At 35.0% G+C, this 18,351-nt stretch overlaps 1 protein-coding gene across 4 annotated transcripts in view; it reads right to left on the bottom strand.

Annotated features, from left to right (window-relative positions):
* Positions 1-18,351, bottom strand: part of magu (SPARC related modular calcium binding-like protein magu) — a 40,801-nt gene that overhangs the window by 1,755 nt on the left and 20,695 nt on the right. For 3 of the 4 annotated variants that reach the window (XM_012282492.2, XM_012282494.2, XM_003701975.3), the window contains 6 exons: positions 11,756-11,915; positions 10,139-10,510; positions 9,418-9,642; positions 3,346-3,426; positions 709-789; positions 35-268 (listed from right to left, as the gene is read on the bottom strand). In XM_012282492.2, coding sequence (XP_012137882.2) covers positions 35-268; positions 709-789; positions 3,346-3,426; positions 9,418-9,642; positions 10,139-10,510; positions 11,756-11,915 — 1,153 coding nt within the window. The remainder of the gene's footprint in view (positions 1-34; positions 269-708; positions 790-3,345; positions 3,427-9,417; positions 9,643-10,138; positions 10,511-11,755; positions 11,916-18,351) is intronic. The other variant, XM_012282491.2, reaches the window with a different exon arrangement.

Here is an 18,351-nt window from a genome sequence, read left to right as displayed (position 1 = left end):
GGTGCAACACAAGGTAGAGTTTAAGAAATGTTACCTTTCATGGGTCTGCTCGGTGTAGGTACAGGATTACAATTCGGAGTACGATCTTTCGATGACGTTCCAGGAATTGGTTTACCGGTGTCTTGATAGACACACCAACAGTAGCCTGAATAACATTGCACTCGATGATATCTACCATCAGGAGTGCATTCAGGCACGTAAAATTTCTCTTGCGAGTGTTGCCTCACGTCCTCCAGCACGGATCGTCTATCCGTTAAACAATCGTTTGCTGTAAATTGTATAATAAAGGTTAGGTTATTGTATTATGTGGATAAAGTAATTGTGGTAGAAATATGGAGAGGTTAAGATTTAGGAATTTGGGATTATGGGAATTGAGGAATATGGGAATTGAGGAATATGGGAATTGAGGAATATGGGAATTGAGGAATATGGGGATTTAGGAATATGGGAATTGTGGAATATGGGAATTGTGGAATATGGGAATTGAGGAATATGGGAATTGAGAAAGATGGGAATTTAGAAATATGGGAATTTCAAGTTATAGAAATTTTAATAATAAAAATTTCAAATTTCCAACAAAAAAAAATGCTAAATTTGAAACTGAAGAAACTTCAATATGCAAACTTAAAAATTTCCAAGCACAAAATTTTCTAACTCTGCGAATTAAAGTAATAAACCCTGTATAACAAAATGTTTAATAAAACTTGCCATCGCTATCTTCTTTAGTGTCCATTTGATCATCGTTGAACGCTGGTCGCGAATGTACTGGGGCAGGATTGCCTTTCAACACTGTGAAACACGAAACACACAAGATTACTATAAAACTTTTCGGAGGAACAATAATCGTCTTTCTCATCGGGCGATTATTTTCCAAATTAATATTCACGATTATATACAAGGATTGTTTCACTTCCGGTTTGTGCGTACGCAACGGAAACTCTGTTCCTCTGTACAGCTTGCACTGCTTTCGCGTAGTTTGTTAATACAGCAGTTAATTTGCAAAATAAAAAATGGAAATAGAGATTTTTATTTACACATATGATAAATAATTTTGAAAAACCGTCACCACCCAGCAAACGATATCTTTTTGTACAAAACACATGCTGAATGAAATCGAATAAAGCGGTTCATGAATATGATCAAATATATTACTTTGCATTTGAGTACAGCCATTTTACATATTTTATGTAACCTCTTTTTACTAAATTTAATGTCCAAAAAATTTTCGTTGAAATTTCATAAATTTCTTATTTTTTTATGGTGAGACTTCAAATGCAAAGGTTCAAACTGCAGTTTTATTTACAATGGAAGATCTCGAATTTGGAAATTCAGAAAAATTTCTAAATTTTGAAATTTCTGAATTTCCCAATTTCCAAATTTCAATTTTCTAATTCCAGAATGTCCCAATTCCTTAATTCCCCACTACCTAAATTCCCAAATCGCAATTTTACCAATCCCATAATTTCTCACTACTTAAATCTCCAAATCGCAATTTTTCCAATTCCTAAATGTTCCAGTTCAGGAATTTCCCAATTCCCTAATTCCCCACTACCTAAATCCCCAAATCGCAATTTTCCCAATTCCACAATTTCCCAATTCCTTAATTTCCCACTACTTACATTCCCAAATCGCAATTTTTCCAATTCCTAAATATTCTAATTCGAGAATTTCCCAATTTCCTAATTCCCCACTACCTAAATCCCCAAATCCTAATTTTTCCAATTCCTAAATATTCTAATTCGAGAATTTCCCAATTCGCTAATTCCCCACTACCTAAATCCCCAAATCCCAATTTTCCCAATCCCATAAGTTCCCAATTCCTTAATTTCCCACTACCAAATCTCCAAATCACATTTTTCCCCAATTCCACAATTTCCCAACTCCTTAATTCCCCACTACCTAAATCCCCAAATCTCTTCCCCTCCTAAATTCCCAACCTCAAAAATGTTCATACACTTCCCCTTTTCACATCAAGATCTTCCCTTGCCACCTACAGTTACCAATACACAATTTTGATGTTACATGAAATTGTAGTGATCGGAATGGGTGGTGACGCATAATAAAATTGATGAACGAAAGATCTCTCTGTATCATGATTCATCGTATCGATAAAGATCCATATAAAAGCACATGGTTTTAGAAAGAAGCATTGCCACGTTGATCGTTCAAGTGATTCAATCGTTCCACGAAAGTTTGCACTAAACTCGAATAATTCTGAAAACGACGTTTTTACTGGCTGACGAATGAAAACCAGGATGATTTCCTTTATTACTCGAGGACCGAGAGAGGCAATCATTTCTCGGATAAAGTCATCATCAACGGATCGTAACTAGAATTCTTGAGGATCTTCGTATGATGTTTTATGGAATATTTAAATTTGTATTATGACGTTTTCCATAAAGTCATTCGATACAGTACTTGGCTTTCTTCTCGATGAAATTTTATGAATATTACGTTGGGTAAAATTAATGTTATAACACGTTGCAATAAACTTGGAAGTCTTGTGGATCATAAATTAGAATAAAATAGACGGCTTCGATGAGCCGTAAAGAAGCGGTGAAGTTTTATGTTGCAGTATGTTTCAAGTGTCTTTGGTTATGTGTTCGATCGAATTTGTAAAATGTTTTAAATTTAATGCAAAATACTTCGTACCTTATACGTAGCACATAATATGTAGCACATTTGACGTGAGTCAAATTGTATTGATTTGTATACATCGCTAAGTTTGTAACTGTTTGATAAATTATCGACGATAAATAATTCCGATAACTAAACATGGTGTTCGACGTCGCGTGCTCGACACTAAATGTCCTACCACGTGACATCCCTAACCTATGATTTTTACGTCAGTTGCGTCACTGCAATGTCAAGACAAATAAAGAAAGTTGAAATGTCAGGTATGTTTAAATTCCAGACTCGTGCTGTATTTCGTGTACAAATATTTCGTGTACAATACAAATACACGATATAAGAGGATTAAATGGATCGTTTATTTTGAAAGTGGTGTATTTTCATTTATTTCGAGAAAATTAAAGGTTGGCATGTCAATGAAAAAATATAGGTTAATTATATCAAGACTGGGAATTTTATTGATTGATCAATAATTTTATTATACAAATTTGTTTTAGGTGATGTAACTAAAATAATGTATATAATAATATAATAAAATAATGTATATTCATGCAAATGACCGCTTTCAAAATAAATGGTCGAGATGCACATCGACTCATACAAGCTTAACGTGCCAAGTGCTGTATCGTGAAAGATCCTCAATTAATCCGAGCAATCCGAGTAACGATTAAGAGAGAAATTGGTAGACTGTTGATGAGCAGAACTAGGACTCACCTTGGTCCGTGGCCCGGGTCCTCTGGGCCTCAGGGACCTCGGGGCGCTCGTCTGCGGGGTTCAGCGACAAGAACAAACGTACTAAATGATAACAATGATGTCACTCAGCCGACCGGCCTTACCTATATGTACAATGTTTTTTTGTCATTCGCGCATCGCAGGTTTTCTAGCAGAGCAGCGAGCGGTGGCGAACATTGAACTATACTTTCAGGCAGGAATTTGTCTCTTTACTATTTTCACGCACCCAAGGGCTCTATTCTTTCTTACGTGTCTATCACGCAACGTTTATGCTTCTTTTCATGAACAATACTTTCCCTTTTACTGATAGCAATTACAAGTGGGAATTTATTCATGCGGTCTCAGCGTATCATGCGAGGTACGCGAAATGTACGTGCAGTAAGGAGGTAGCTACGGTCGACAAAGTTCATAGGCTTTCGATTTCTTTTGTGGTTAGTTTTCAAGGTTTTAGCGTTTCTCTTGTCTGTCGAGTGTATTTTTAAAAGAAACGTATAAGTAGCGATAGCTCGAAGCTACGAGTCTAAACGTCGATGATTCCCGGGTCACGCGAGTCGATCCTGAAGAATCTTCACCAGAATGCGATTACTTAACATGCAATTGACCACAATTCTACGCATCGACCGATCTATACGACGTTCTACTCTGAGGTAGATGCACATAACTCCGTTATAATAACCTTTGGAACGTTTTATCTCTCAAGTGACGTTTGTTAATCTGGGAAATTTTAGAATTTAGGGATTTGGAGGATTAGAGAAATGAGAAATTAAAGAACTGAATTACCAAATTTTTAAAACTTTACGTTTCTAAATTCTTAGATTTCCAAATTTTACTAGTTTGAAATTTGTTAAGATCATCAAATTTTGAAAGTTTTAAATTTCAAAATTCACGCAATTTTAGAATATAAAGTTTCTAGATTCATAAATTCGAAGGCTTTCAAATTCCCTACACCTTCAAATTTCTAGATTCCAAATACCTACAGTAGAATATCCCTAGATTCCACAATTCCAAGATTCCAAAATTTCACGATACCAAAATTTCTAAATTATGATATCTCTAGATCCCCAAATTTCTAGATCTACAAATCCCTAGATCCAAGAATCCCTAGATCCAACAATCCCTAGATCCAAGAATCCCTAGATCCAAGAATCCCTAGATCCAAGAATCCCTAGATCCAAGAATCCCTAGATCCAACAATCCCTAGATCCAACAATCCCTAGATCCAAGAATCCCTAGATCCAAGAATCCCTAGATCCAAGAATCCCTAGATCCAACAATCCCTAGATCCAACAATCCCTAGATCCAACAATCCCTAGATCCAACAATCCCTAGATCCAACAATCCCTAGATCCAACAATCCCTAGATCCAACAATCCCTAGATCCAACAATCCCTAGATCCAACAATCCCTAGATCCAACAATCCCTAGATCCAACAATCCCTAGATCCAACAATCCCTAGATCCAACAATCCCTAGATCCAACAATCCCTAGATCCAACAATCCCTAGATCCAACAATCCCTAGATCCAACAATCCCTAGATCCAACAATCCCTAGATCCAACAATCCCTAGATCCAACAATCCCTAGATCCAACAATCCCTAGATCCAACAATCCCTAGATCCAAGAATCCCTAGATCCAAGAATCCCTAGATCCAAGAATCCCTAGATCCAAGAATCCCTAGATCCAAGAATCCCTAGATCCAACAATCCCTAGATCCAACAATCCCTAGATCCAACAATCCCTAGATCCAACAATCCCTAGATCCAACAATCCCTAGATCCAACAATCCCTAGATCCAACAATCCCTAGATCCAACAATCCCTAGATCCAACAATCCCTAGATCCAACAATCCCTAGATCCAACAATCCCTAGATCCAACAATCCCTAGATCCAACAATCCCTAGATCCAACAATCCCTAGATCCAACAATCCCTAGATCCAAGAATCCCTAGATCCAAGAATCCCTAGATCCAAGAATCCCTAGATCCAAGAATCCCTAGATCCAAGAATCCCTAGATCCAACAATCCCTAGATCCAACAATCCCTAGATCCAACAATCCCTAGATCCAACAATCCCTAGATCCAACAATCCCTAGATCCAACAATCCCTAGATCCAACAATCCCTAGATCCAACAATCCCTAGATCCAACAATCCCTAAATCCAAAAATCCCCAAATCTCTAGATCTGTAGACCCGAAAATCCCCAAATCCCTAGATCTCTAGATCCAAAAAATCTCTAGATTCAAAAAACTCCCTAGATAAAAAATCCCCAAATCCCAAAATCTCTAAATCCAAAAATACCTAAATTAAAAAATCTCTAGATCCAAAAATCCCTAGTACCTCAAATCCTCAAATCCTCAAATCTTCAAATCTCTACATCGTTAAATCACTTGATCCCCAGATGCCTAGGTTCCAAAATTCTTAGATCTTCACATCTCAAAATTCTCAAATTCAAAAACTGACAAATTTCTAAATTACCAAATCCCTAGCTTTTGAAATCTCAAGATCCTTAACTACAAATAGTATTATCTGAAAAACATATTTTTATAAATGTGAAGTGCGTAACTCAGCGATTCTATCTGTTAACTAGTAAATTTCTCGTTGCGCACGAATTTGTTGAGTTCTAAATTTTCCGTCGGAATCGTGTGTATCTACCTACTTAATTTATTCAGCACCAAAGTAGTTTTTTTTCGAGACACGCGATGATCGCCATGGCGGATAGTTTGAAATAGTGTTGATTGTATTTCGCGTAGGCGCGGATTTACAAAGCGACGAGTTGCGAGGGCGGTGGTTTCTCGTGGACCATGCACGAGGTCAATTGCTTCAATTCTACGGTAGCCGGTCGCAGTGTGGGCAAACTTCCGGCAGGATTCACGAATGTTAAGCGGGCCCCGAGAAAGACGGCCCTTGGCTCGTGCGACATCCTGTCCGCTCGTAATTTATACCGCGATTTAGACGCCGAGACGACGACACCGACGACGATCTTCCGGTATTATCCTCAAACGACGCACAATAAGCAACACGATTCGTGACATTTTTATTTATTGCCGGATCCGAGACGCTTCCTGGTATACGCGTTGTAACACGCTGCGAGATTTCCAGCAATTTAGTATGCGTTTTCGAACTTCTAAGTCAGTTGGAAACGGGAAGTTTAATCGGATGAACAATTTGTATTATAAATTTTAGAAAAATATAGGAAGAGAGTACAAGACAGCTACTATTATAAACTTTGTAAGTATTTCATGTTTGATAAAAAATTAAATAATTTGTTAAGGTGAACCATGTTGAAGGTACCTCGAATACACCTATTAAAAAAATGTCAAACTTCATAAATTTTTAAGACATCAATGTGTAAAAATTGCATCCAAGAAAGTTAATACTCGTGGTGGTAGATTTATAAGGAGACATAATGATCAAACATAATATCCGAGAGATTGAACGAAGAATGCAGGAAAGAAAAGCATCGTAACTCGATGTCCTACGAAGCGAAAGAAACCTACGTATGTTATATTTATGCAAATATGGCTTGCCACAGTGGAAATAAACTGTACGATCGCCGCGGGACTCCTCCTCGCTTCAAATATTCTTTCCTTTTTTTTAAACGCTCCTCTGTTACATGACCGAAACGAGCACGGCTCTCTATAGTTATCGTACGCCGTATTAAAATGTCAAACGATCGTCGACATCGAGTCGGATGAAAAACGAGAATGACGAATTAAAAGATTCGAAAGGTATGCCCGTGTGTAAACGGAGATCGAGGTTGTTGCGTATCAAATGGCCGATTAGGTAGACACGGAGAATTTAACACGATTTTGTGACAAAAAATTAGTGTAGGAAAGCAGCGCATGCGGGGTATCGATTTGAACCTCGAAAATGGACGAAAATTATCTTGACATCATTGGGTATTAATAATTAGTTTTAAATTTGATGATCACGGATAAAAAATTTCTTTAAAGTCTCATCTAACTTTGTCACATGTAACTTTTCAAGTTTCGTTTGTAATATTATATTTTCAGTATTGATTGATATTTTTATTTATCATTTCAAAAGGACATGACTTGTGCTTCATCTCCATTTTTCTGTCAAGAATGAGTTTGATTAAAGTATGTTCTATAGATATTTTTTAGCGAGGTTACAGTCGGCCATTTTGTCAACAACAACCTTCTAATAACGCGGCTAATAAAATAGTAGAGCTTCGATTCATCTGATCTTGATGGAATAAATTACAGTTGTTCCGCGAGAAATATCGCTTTATTCGCTCGTAATGTGCCATAATACGTGATCCCAGATTGCTCGTAACTAATAAGCCTTACATGCATGCCTGTCGTTTCAATCAACCGCAAGTAAAACCACATCGAACTCATGCTATTTCTACTAGCACTTTTTTCAAGAATCTAGTAGAAATTAACACCTTGCGTACCACTGGCGACTGAAATAGATAAACCCAGTCACTCGACGAAGTAAAAAATTGGGAAACCATGTAGGTTTTTAGAGAAAATCATTCGGTGTGGACGTGTGTTCAGAAGCGATTTAATAGCAACCTTCACCCAGGAAACGAGAGAAGAAAAGCAGTATGCATAGTAATTCGCTCGCAGACAATTGTAATGTTACTCGGGTAGACGAGATTAGCGCGTGTTAAGCAGCGTTAAATAAGGGTATCGATGTTAATCTCGATTTACGATCGCCAGTCAGCTGTACTTTTGAATTCATTAGAAAGGAATGTGGATTTTAACATTTCTTTGCTGAATTAAACTTTGTTCTTCACATTAGAACTTCTGTTTTATATTTTAATCATATTGCTCTCAAATTTATTCTTGAAGAATATAAATATTTATCATTCATCAAGCATATAAATATTGCATACTATTGTCATAATAATTCTGGTTACATCAATGAATCTGTTGTGCTCATATTAGAGGAGCAAACGTAACATTCAAATGTATATATTGAATGTTAGAAAAAAGATTTAAAATAATTTACATATTAGATCTCATAGATCTGAGCAGGAACAGTAGTGTTTGACGAGCAAAATTAAATATAATTCAATTAAAAAAGCGACATAGTCAAGGATTGTACATCGAGTTTAACAGATATTCCATTTTTGCACGAAAACGATCTTGGATCCTCTCTTTCGTTTCTTCTCAAATAAATATATTACAAAAAATAAACTGCACAGCAGTGTCCTAAACTACACTTGATAAAAGAGTTTTCATCTGTCCAATAAAATGTATACATGAAATATAAGTTGATTCCAAAACTTAGAACAAGTCTTTTGATTAAAGAGAATTAAAATACAAAATGTAAATTAAATACCACTATTCATTAATAAGGTTCTACAGTCAAACAAGAGTATAGTATCAATACCAAATTTTAGAGTCAACTTGTATACATATCTAACGATCACTATAGAAGACAATCTACCGTGGCGCAATAGCTTGGCGCCGCTTCGCAAATATCATGCTCAAAATTGATTTATGCACTCAGTAACCTCGACTGTGACCTTGAAAACTCTCACCTGCCAAGAAACAGAGATTTCAGTGATGTTTACGGTTTTACTTGATAATTTTATGCTGAACAATACCTACTACCTTTTTTAACATGAGCAATTATCTTATAATTATCCTGCAGATGTTCATGCAAATATGAACTTTTATACTAGAAGTTACATTACAGAATATACTCTATCTATTACCTAATAACAACTCATTAAACAACAAAGTATGTATACATATTATACAATACATGTCAAGTCAAAATGACCTTGAATTCATGTGAAGATTAATCTGATCAAAATTAATCTGATCTATTTTAGTGTCCACATTTTTACACATTGTATGGAATACAAAGTTTACATATATTTTATAAAGAACAAAAAAACATATGTTTTGTTCTAAGCGCATAAATATCGGTAGTTGATATATTTTTAATTGTAAGATGAGTAGAATGAGAAGATCGAAGATCGTCAGTCGTACAATGATCCAAGAGGTCCAACAGGTCCTCCGCGTTTCTCCCATATCGTTTGAAAAGCACGTGCACCACGTGTTAAACTTACGAGTGAAGTCGTTCGCAAGGCAGGCACCCCATTCTTGCCTGGAGAGTTTCAAATCTCGATTTAGGTCGCACGTGCGGGCAAACGTGCGAGCACATTTCTTCGGCCTTACCGCCTTCTTCGCTAGTCTCCTCAGCTCTTTGTACTCTGCCCTGTCCAGATATCCATCCTCGTTTTTGTCCAGCGTCACGAACTTCCACGACAACACGCGTTCCACGTTTTTGTCACCTGTCAAAAACCATTTATTATCAAATGATCTTACAATAAGTAAAATATCAATGCTTACACACATTTACTTTTCAAGAAAACAGGTTTAGGCACATACTATACCATTTTTAAATAAATACTTGTTACATTGTATTTAGTACTTTGTATACATCAACAAGTATAAGTTGATGTATACAACTTATGTTGTATAAGTTGTATTATTAACTTATGCATTTTGTTTATTAATGTTTAGTCCGTTATTAGTCTGAAGTGTATTAAAACTAATTTCACTGCATTTTAAATAGGCGATTCTCCATGACGAATTGAACAAAACCTTTTCATGACGACATCCATTGTACAAAAACGTATTATATGTTAATGAGTACATCATTAAATTAATATCATTAATTAGAAGAACTACTTTTCAGGACAAGTGCACCAGATATTAATATTGAAATCATTATATCGCGTGTTTGTATTTAACAAATATGTATGCAGAGTTCAGAAAGATGCTAACCATCGGCAGAGATATTAGTCCGTCTGTACTCGATTTTGAAGTTCTCGATCAGGTTCCCGTTAAACTTGGATTTCTCAGCGCGATCGCACGTATTCCTGTGTTTGCTGTTGTACTGCCTTCGCTGCTTCCAGTTCGGCGAGCGCCTCCTTTGGCCGCTCCTGGTGGAAGCAGCAGATCTGGGACCGGGTTTCAAACATCTTGGTCTTTGGTGTCTTACCGAGGTGTCGGGCAGTGGTCTGCCCTGCGGCGTCACGCACCAACAATACCCGGTTTCCTCGTGACATTGCACCGGTGCGTAAGTGCCATCCGGACGACAGACTGGTCGTGCACCCGGCCTGGCGGTCAGTCTTGCGGAGAAGCACGCTGGTGTCTCTGGATAGACAGGTTAAATCACATGGTTTCTCGTTAGATGTTATCTTTTTACGTTTGTGAGGAGAAAGCTTTGGTGCACTGATTTGATCTAGATTTTATATGATTGTAGAGGAATGACAGATAAGTTATGGTGTGAGTATTGGTGAAGTGGGGATGTGGGTACTGATGTGATGGTGATGGATATGGTGGTTTCACATTTTTAGATCTTTTAGAGGGTGGAGATTATATGACGCACTTCTTTTTTGGTATGTTGTGTTTTATAATTTTGGATAATTATTATTTTCATCATCCTCTATAATTGTATCCAATTTAGATCAAATCAGTATCTAGAATATAGTCTACATCCCTTGTTAGACTTTGCTAATAATATACAGAATAATATACAGAATAAGACTCGACTGACTGTAAAGCTTTCAATCTTAATTTTGATTATTAAATATCAACTACAAATAGCAAATGACTACATTTTAAGAACTATTCATAGTTACAATTTATGTTCATTAATCATACATTTAGGATTACTTCAATTGGACCATTCAAGAGTTAAAATTTAAGTTACTTCCAAAATCTGGATTTATCAATTGTAGACAAGGAAAGTACAATTACATAGCAACTTATGTAGAAATTAAAATCTAGTTACATATTGAAATGCTAGTCACATAAATTTTACATGAGTTGATTAAATTAAAATTTATAAAACTTCAATTTCTTTAAGTACAGTTTGAATTTCTCTCTTTACAATTTTCTATGATTCAAATCATAGGTGTTATTCGTGTCAGACAAGAAGTCCTCTGAAATGTATGTACTGAAACTAGCAGTAGAACACATGAATCATCATCACATTTCTAACACAAGACTATGATATAATAATTGAAATAACAAATACTAGTGAAACTAATATATTAAAATATTAAAGCTAATTAATAGAGCAGGTATCCTTGTTTCATTCCAAAAGACTTCTCGTGAGCCATGCACCATATCATTCACGCTATATCTCCTCTCAAAAATATTTCCAAAAGAACTTCTGAGTGGTCCAAATTCGTAAACCTTTCCTACAACACAAAAAGCTTAAAACAGCATACGCAAAGATAACGCAATTTACAATCGAAACAATTAGATTCGTGATTCGTTAATAACACTTTCAGTATTCCTGACACAGAATTCTAGCGTACGGTTGCACATGCAGTTATAGAGATACAGTAGGTAATTACTAACATTGTATGCGAGGAGAATGCATCATCCTACCTGGACAAGGGCCAGTGTGTTTGATAAGAATAGACATGCCTTGACACTGCTTCGAAATGACCTGACACTGACTCGAATACGTAACACCGTCGCTCCCACATACCGGTGTGCTTGCACCGTCGCTCATTGTGCACTCCGCTATCCTTTTTCTGCACTCCTCCTAAAACAAACCCACGTGATGATGAAAGGTCAGCATTTCAGCAATCAATACAATTGTATAAAATTGTATATAGTGGGGTAGAATATATTGGGGTATAATTGTATATGTTGCGATGAAGTGTGTCATATGTGAGAACAAGTACATATGTGGGACATACTGGGACATACTGGGGGGAGTAGGTCTCGGGGGTTTGGACAAGGTGTGGGACCTAGGGGTAACTGGGGGACAACTTGAGAGGAATCTGAAGATATGGAAAGAGTATAGGTAGAATTTTGGAAATAAAATTTGGGAATTTTGGAATTTAGAAGTGAGGATTTTTGAGAAGTTGGGGTGGTAATTTGCAAATTTGAGAATTTGGGTGTTTGGGAACTTGCATAGTTGGAAATTTGGGTATTCAGAAATTTGCAAATATTGTAACTTGGAAATGTGGAAATTTGTAAATATTGGAACTTGGAAATGTGGAAATTTGCAAATATTGGAACTTGGAAATTTAGAAATTTGCAAATATTGGAACTTGGAAATTTGGAAATTTGCGAATATTGGAACTTGGAAATTTGGAAATTTGCGAATATTGGAACTTGGAAATTTGCAAATATTGAAACTTGGAAATTTGGAAATTTGCAAATATTGGAACTTGGAAACGTGGAAATTTGCAAATATTGAAACTTGGAAATTTGGAAATGTGCAAATACTGAAACTTGGAAATTTGGAAATTTGCAAATATTGAAACTTGGAAATTTGGAAATTTGCAAATATTGGAACTTGGAAATGTGGAAATTTGCAAATATTGAAACTTGGAAATTTGGAAATTTGCAAATATTGAAACTGGGAAATTTGCAAATTTGCAAATATTGAAACTTGGAAATTTGCAAATGTTGAAATTTGGAAATTTGGAAAATTCCAAATATTGAACCTTGGAAATGTGGAAATTTGCAAATATTGAAACTTGGAAATTTGCAAATTTGCAAATATTGAAACTTGAAAATTTAGAAATTTGTAACAATAGAAATTTACAAAACTTTGAAACTTAAAAATTTTTAAATTTGGAAATTGACTAAAAACCACCACTCTCAATACACAAACATTCCATCCTCAAAACATTTAACAACTAATTGATTCTGAAGTAGTATCAAAGCATGCTATTAAACTCAGCCTTCACAAGTCAGTAATTGCATGTAAATATTAAATTAAAAAAGTAGATTTTCTTAATACGAACAGCACACAGGTTACGTTAAGAGTGCAAAACAGTGGTCACAGCAAGAAGATGGTAATATTTCATGTCTGATAATTAGCTTAGCATATCTGAGCGATACATTAAATCATTTCAACAGGGGTAATTACTGACACGGTGGTGCGTTTAAGATTGTAAATCGGTTTTCACATTCCGTGCAATGCAAATGCATGACGTAATGAACCAGGCGCCTCTTCTGATGGATTTGAGGCGCCTTCGTTGCATGATAGAGGCGCCTACTACTTGTTAAAGAAGCCTCTGTTCCACGCTATTTCGTATGAATCATTCGTAGATTAGACTTGTTTTTGACTGATCAATTTTTGTTCTAGTATTTACATTCGTTGTGATTGCAGGATTGGTATGGAATATGTAGGGGATTTGGTGAATCTTTTTGGTTTTATTTGAGGATGAAAATCAAGTTTGAATTGTTATGAATGTGCTGTTACATAGGAAAGTGGTATTTGATTAAAATTTTTGTAATTTCAAGATTTGAAATTTTTGGAAGTGTTTAAGTTTTGAGATTCAAAAAATTAAAAATACCACAATTTTTAAAATTGCAAGAATTTAACATTTAAAATTCCAAAATTAAAAATTCAAGAACTCCAAAAAATCTAATAATTCCAAACAAATCTAAAAATTCAAAAATTCCAGAATTCGAAGAATTCCAAAAATTCCAATAATTGCAAAAATCCACAAATTCAAAAATTCCAAGATTTCCAAGAATTCCAAGAATTCCAATAATTCCAAAAATCCACAAATTCCAAAATTCCAATATTCCAAGATTTAAAAGAATTCCACGAATTCCAAGAATTCCAAGAATTCCAATAATTCCAAGAATTCCAATAATTCCAAAAATCCACAAATTACAAAATTCTGAAATTCTAGAATTCCAGTAATTCCAATAATCCACAAATTCCAAAATTCCAAAATTCTGAAATTTTAGAGTTCCAAAATTTCCAGTAATTCCAATAATCTACAAATTCCAAAATTCCAAAATTCCAAAATTCTAAAATTCCAAAATTCCAAATTCCAAATTCAAAAAATTCCAGAATACCAAAAATTCCAGAATTCCAAAATTCCAAAATTCCAAAATTCTGAAATTCTAGAATTCCAAGAATTCCAATAATTCCAATAATCCACAAATTCCAAAATTCCAAAATTCCAAAATTTAAAAATTCCAAAATTCCAAAATTCCAAATTCCAAATTCCAAATTCCAAAAATTCCAGAATACCAAAAATTCCAGAATTCCAATATTCCAAAATTCCAAAATTCTGAATTTCTAGAATTCCAAGAATTCCAGTAATTCCAATAATCCACAAATTCCAAAATTCTAACATTCAAAAATTCCAAATTCCAAATTGCAAAAATTCCAGAATACCAAAAATTCCAGAATTCCAAAAATTCCAGAATTCCAAAAATTCCAGAATTCCAAAAATTCCAGAATTCCAAAAATTTCAGAATTCCAAAAATTCTAGAATTCCAAATTCCTAATTCCAAAAATTCGAGAATACCAAAAATTCCAGAATTCCAAAAATTCCAACCCTCCAAAGTCCCTAAACCCCCACATATGTGTCTTACTACACTCTCCAATAAACAGCCATAACTCATAGCCATAATACATATATTACACACACTTCAATGAATGTACCTACACACTACACACAAGACCTCCAGAACAGTCAATAAAATCTTTAAACATCGAAAATGTATCTGATCCCAAATCCCTTTCGAGTGAGTCGTTCGAAAGGTTCATGTCTGGTCACCAATTATGGCCGTAAGAGAATGCGATTCGCGGATGTGCGTAAGATAGCATAATGCGTTAGCAATCTTCTCGGAACACCAAACGATGTCGATGGATTCAAGGAAAATCGTGAAAGAATTAGTCACCCAACGAAACGTTCGTCTGCCGGTTTTAATTTTTATTCTTTCTTTGTATCGCCCATTCGAGGTGGAGTCATCGTATCCCCATGAAATGGAGCCACGCTGCTTGCAATGTTATCCTAACACGTTCATTACGCGACGAGTATTTGCAAAATGATTCATGGTCGTTAGTCATCGGAAACGATCTTGTTAGGAAGAAATTTTGCATGCAATTATACGATGAGACATTTGCTGATTTTATTGGGTGATCTGGGGAAGTGATTAAGGTGATTAGATGAATAGTTGATCAGTATAGGTCAATTAGTATTAGAGTAATTTATAGATGTGGATGAAGAGAATATGTGATTAATATTGAGTTGGACACTGATCTATGGTTGATTGTCAACAGTAGTAATGTAGATTAATTAGTTTAGGGAGTGGTTTAGGTTAGGGAGTTAATCAGTTGAAGTGGGTGGTCAAATCAGATGAAGGGGAAATTGGAATATTTGCACATCTAATTTTGCAAGTTTCTCAAATCTTAAATTAGAATATCTACTCGTCTAAATTAGCAAATTTCTCAGAACTTAAATTAGAATATTTACACATCTAAATTAGCAAACTTACCAAACATTAAATCAGAATATTTTCACATGTAAATTAACAAGTTTCTAAATTTGCAAATTCAATGATCTAAATTAACAAGTTCTCAAATCTCAAATTTCCCAAATTCTGAATCCCAAATTTCTAAATTCGCAAATTCAATGATCTAAATTAACAAGTTCTCAAATCTCAAATTTCCCAAATTCTGAATCCCAAATTTCTAAATTCGCAAATTCAATGATCTAAACTAACAAGTTTCCAAATCTCAAATTTCCCCAAATTCTAAATCCCAAATTTCTAAATTCGCAAATTCAATGATCTAAATCAACAAGTTTCCAAATCTCAAATTTCCCCAAATTCTAAATCCCAAATTTCTAAATTTACAAATTCAATGACCTAACCTAACAAATTCCCAAAACTCAGATTTCCCCAAATTCTGAATCCCAAATTTCAAAATTTGCAAATTCAATGATCTAAACTAACAAGTTCCCAAATCTCAAATTTCCCGAAATTCTAAATCCCAAATTTCTAAATTTGCAAATTCAATGATCTAAACTAACAAATTCCCAAAACTCAGATTTCCCCAAATTCTGAATCCCAAATTTCAAAATTTGCAAATTCAATGATCTAAATTAACAAGTTCCCAAATCTCAGATTTCCCCAAATTCTAAATCCCAAATTTCTAAATTCGCAAATTCAATGATCTAAATTAACAAGTTCCCAAATCTCAAATTTCCCCAAATTCTAAATCCCAAATTTCTAAATTTGCAAATTCAAAGATCTAAATTAACAAGTTCCCAAATCTCAAGTTTCCCCAAATTCTAAATCCCAAATTTCTAAATTTGCAAATTCAATGACCTAACCTAACAAATTCCCAAAACTCAGATTTCCCCAAATTCTGAATCCCAAATTTCAAAATTTGCAAATTCAATGATCTAAACTAACAAGTTCCCAAATCTCAAATTTCCCAAATTCTGAATCCCAAATTTCTAAATTTGCAAATTTAATGATCTAAATTAACAAGTTTCCAAATCTCAAATTTCCCCAAATTCTAAATCCCAAATTTCTAAATTTACAAATTCAATAATCTAAACTAACAAGTTCCCAAATCTCAAATTTCCCCAAATTCTGAATCCCAAATTTCTAAATTTGCAAATTCAATGATCTAAATTAACAAGTTCTCAAATCTCAAATTTCCCAAATTCTGAATCCCAAATTTCTAAATTTGCAAATTCAGTGATCTAAATTAACAAGTTCCCAAATCTCAAATTTCCCCAAATTCTAAATCCCAAATTTCTAAATTTGCAAATTCAAAGATTGAACCTAATAAAGCCTCACAACCCTCAACATCAAACACCCTATTTCCCTCATATTATTTTCCCCATCGCCATTTTCCCTACTTCCTCCCCATCCCAATGCCCATTTCAGGTATAAGAGTAATATTTTCGGACATCGAAGAAATCTGAGGTACAAGTTTCCAGGTTGCCTCGACACCGCCTCAAGGCAGTTTATCGTGCTTTCAAATTTATTCTCTGCCAGAAGAAAACGACTCGGTTCGCGCAATTACGCGCCGAAAAACCCGTTTCGTCCCGCACCAAATCATGTTATCAATTTCCTTCTTTTTTGCGCGTGTTGCATACAAGCGAGACGCTCCAACCAGATCCGAGTGTTTGTTACAATTAAGCGTGATTTTCGTCGGCGATTAATTACTTCGTAAATCTCGACGAAACATTTTACGACCGGCGCCGATATACGATCGCGAGAAATGGCTCGTTAGCGTATATTAGTAAGTAAATTAGATAGGAACAGGTTGGAGCTTCGAGAACGTTTTAGTTTATTTTTCTGTTAATACCTCGATGACCGCTGCCGACGTTCACGACTTTAATACTTTTGTGTTCGTTACTTTTTAGCACTTAGAGTGTATCGATTTCTATGTGGTTATTATTATTGCAGATATTATAATTTTTGTTGTAATTTTTAGTCGATAATTTTATTTCGGTTTGACATAGGTTCGATTTTGTTAGTTATGTATTTTAAAATCGATTGATTTTCCCGCCTTTTTTTCTCTCACCTGTTTATATATAATTATATGTATAATATGTAAAATATGTGTAATTTTAAATTCATGTACATCCATGAATTTAAAGACTAACAAATTTAATAATGTTTTAAATTAAAAAATTAAAAAATATGAAACATAGAAAAGTTCTAAGAAGCAAAAGTCTTTCTATCACATGTATCTAAATATATTTTAAATTAATAATTGTTCGAGCGAATTAAGCTGCGTAATATCGAGGTTAAAATGTATCGGATAGACAGACAGTTCCGAGAAGATGGAATTTCTAACTCAGAAGCTATTTATTAAGAGGAATGCTAAAATAAGCTGTACGGCTGATCGTTCAGTGGTATATTGTTGAAGTTCGAGCAACAAGAGGCGGGTTATAAGTAGTCACTCGTTTATTTAATCATTATTTTCAAGCGGCTCTGCCAGCGACCTTATAATCAGAGACACGGACAAATCACTATATTTCTCTGATGGTCGGCTCAACAGAAAGAAACACCTTCTCTGAAACCCTGTCATTAGGCACACGTTCATACGTTCCTGTAAGGTGTCTTTAACCGTAACGTGGAATTTCGAATTTGAAGAAAAAACTGCACGGATTCCGACTTACGCTTCCTATCAGAAATTATGTAACACCGAGTGCCCCTTAATAGCTGGTTACCGTACGTCAAGTGGTCGATTT

Source organism: Megachile rotundata, chromosome 3 (assembly GCF_050947335.1).
Source record: "Megachile rotundata isolate GNS110a chromosome 3, iyMegRotu1, whole genome shotgun sequence".
Classification (NCBI taxonomy): domain Eukaryota; kingdom Metazoa; phylum Arthropoda; class Insecta; order Hymenoptera; family Megachilidae; genus Megachile; species Megachile rotundata.
Note: the sequence above shows the minus strand (reverse complement) of the source record. Positions and strands in the feature narration are given on the sequence as shown.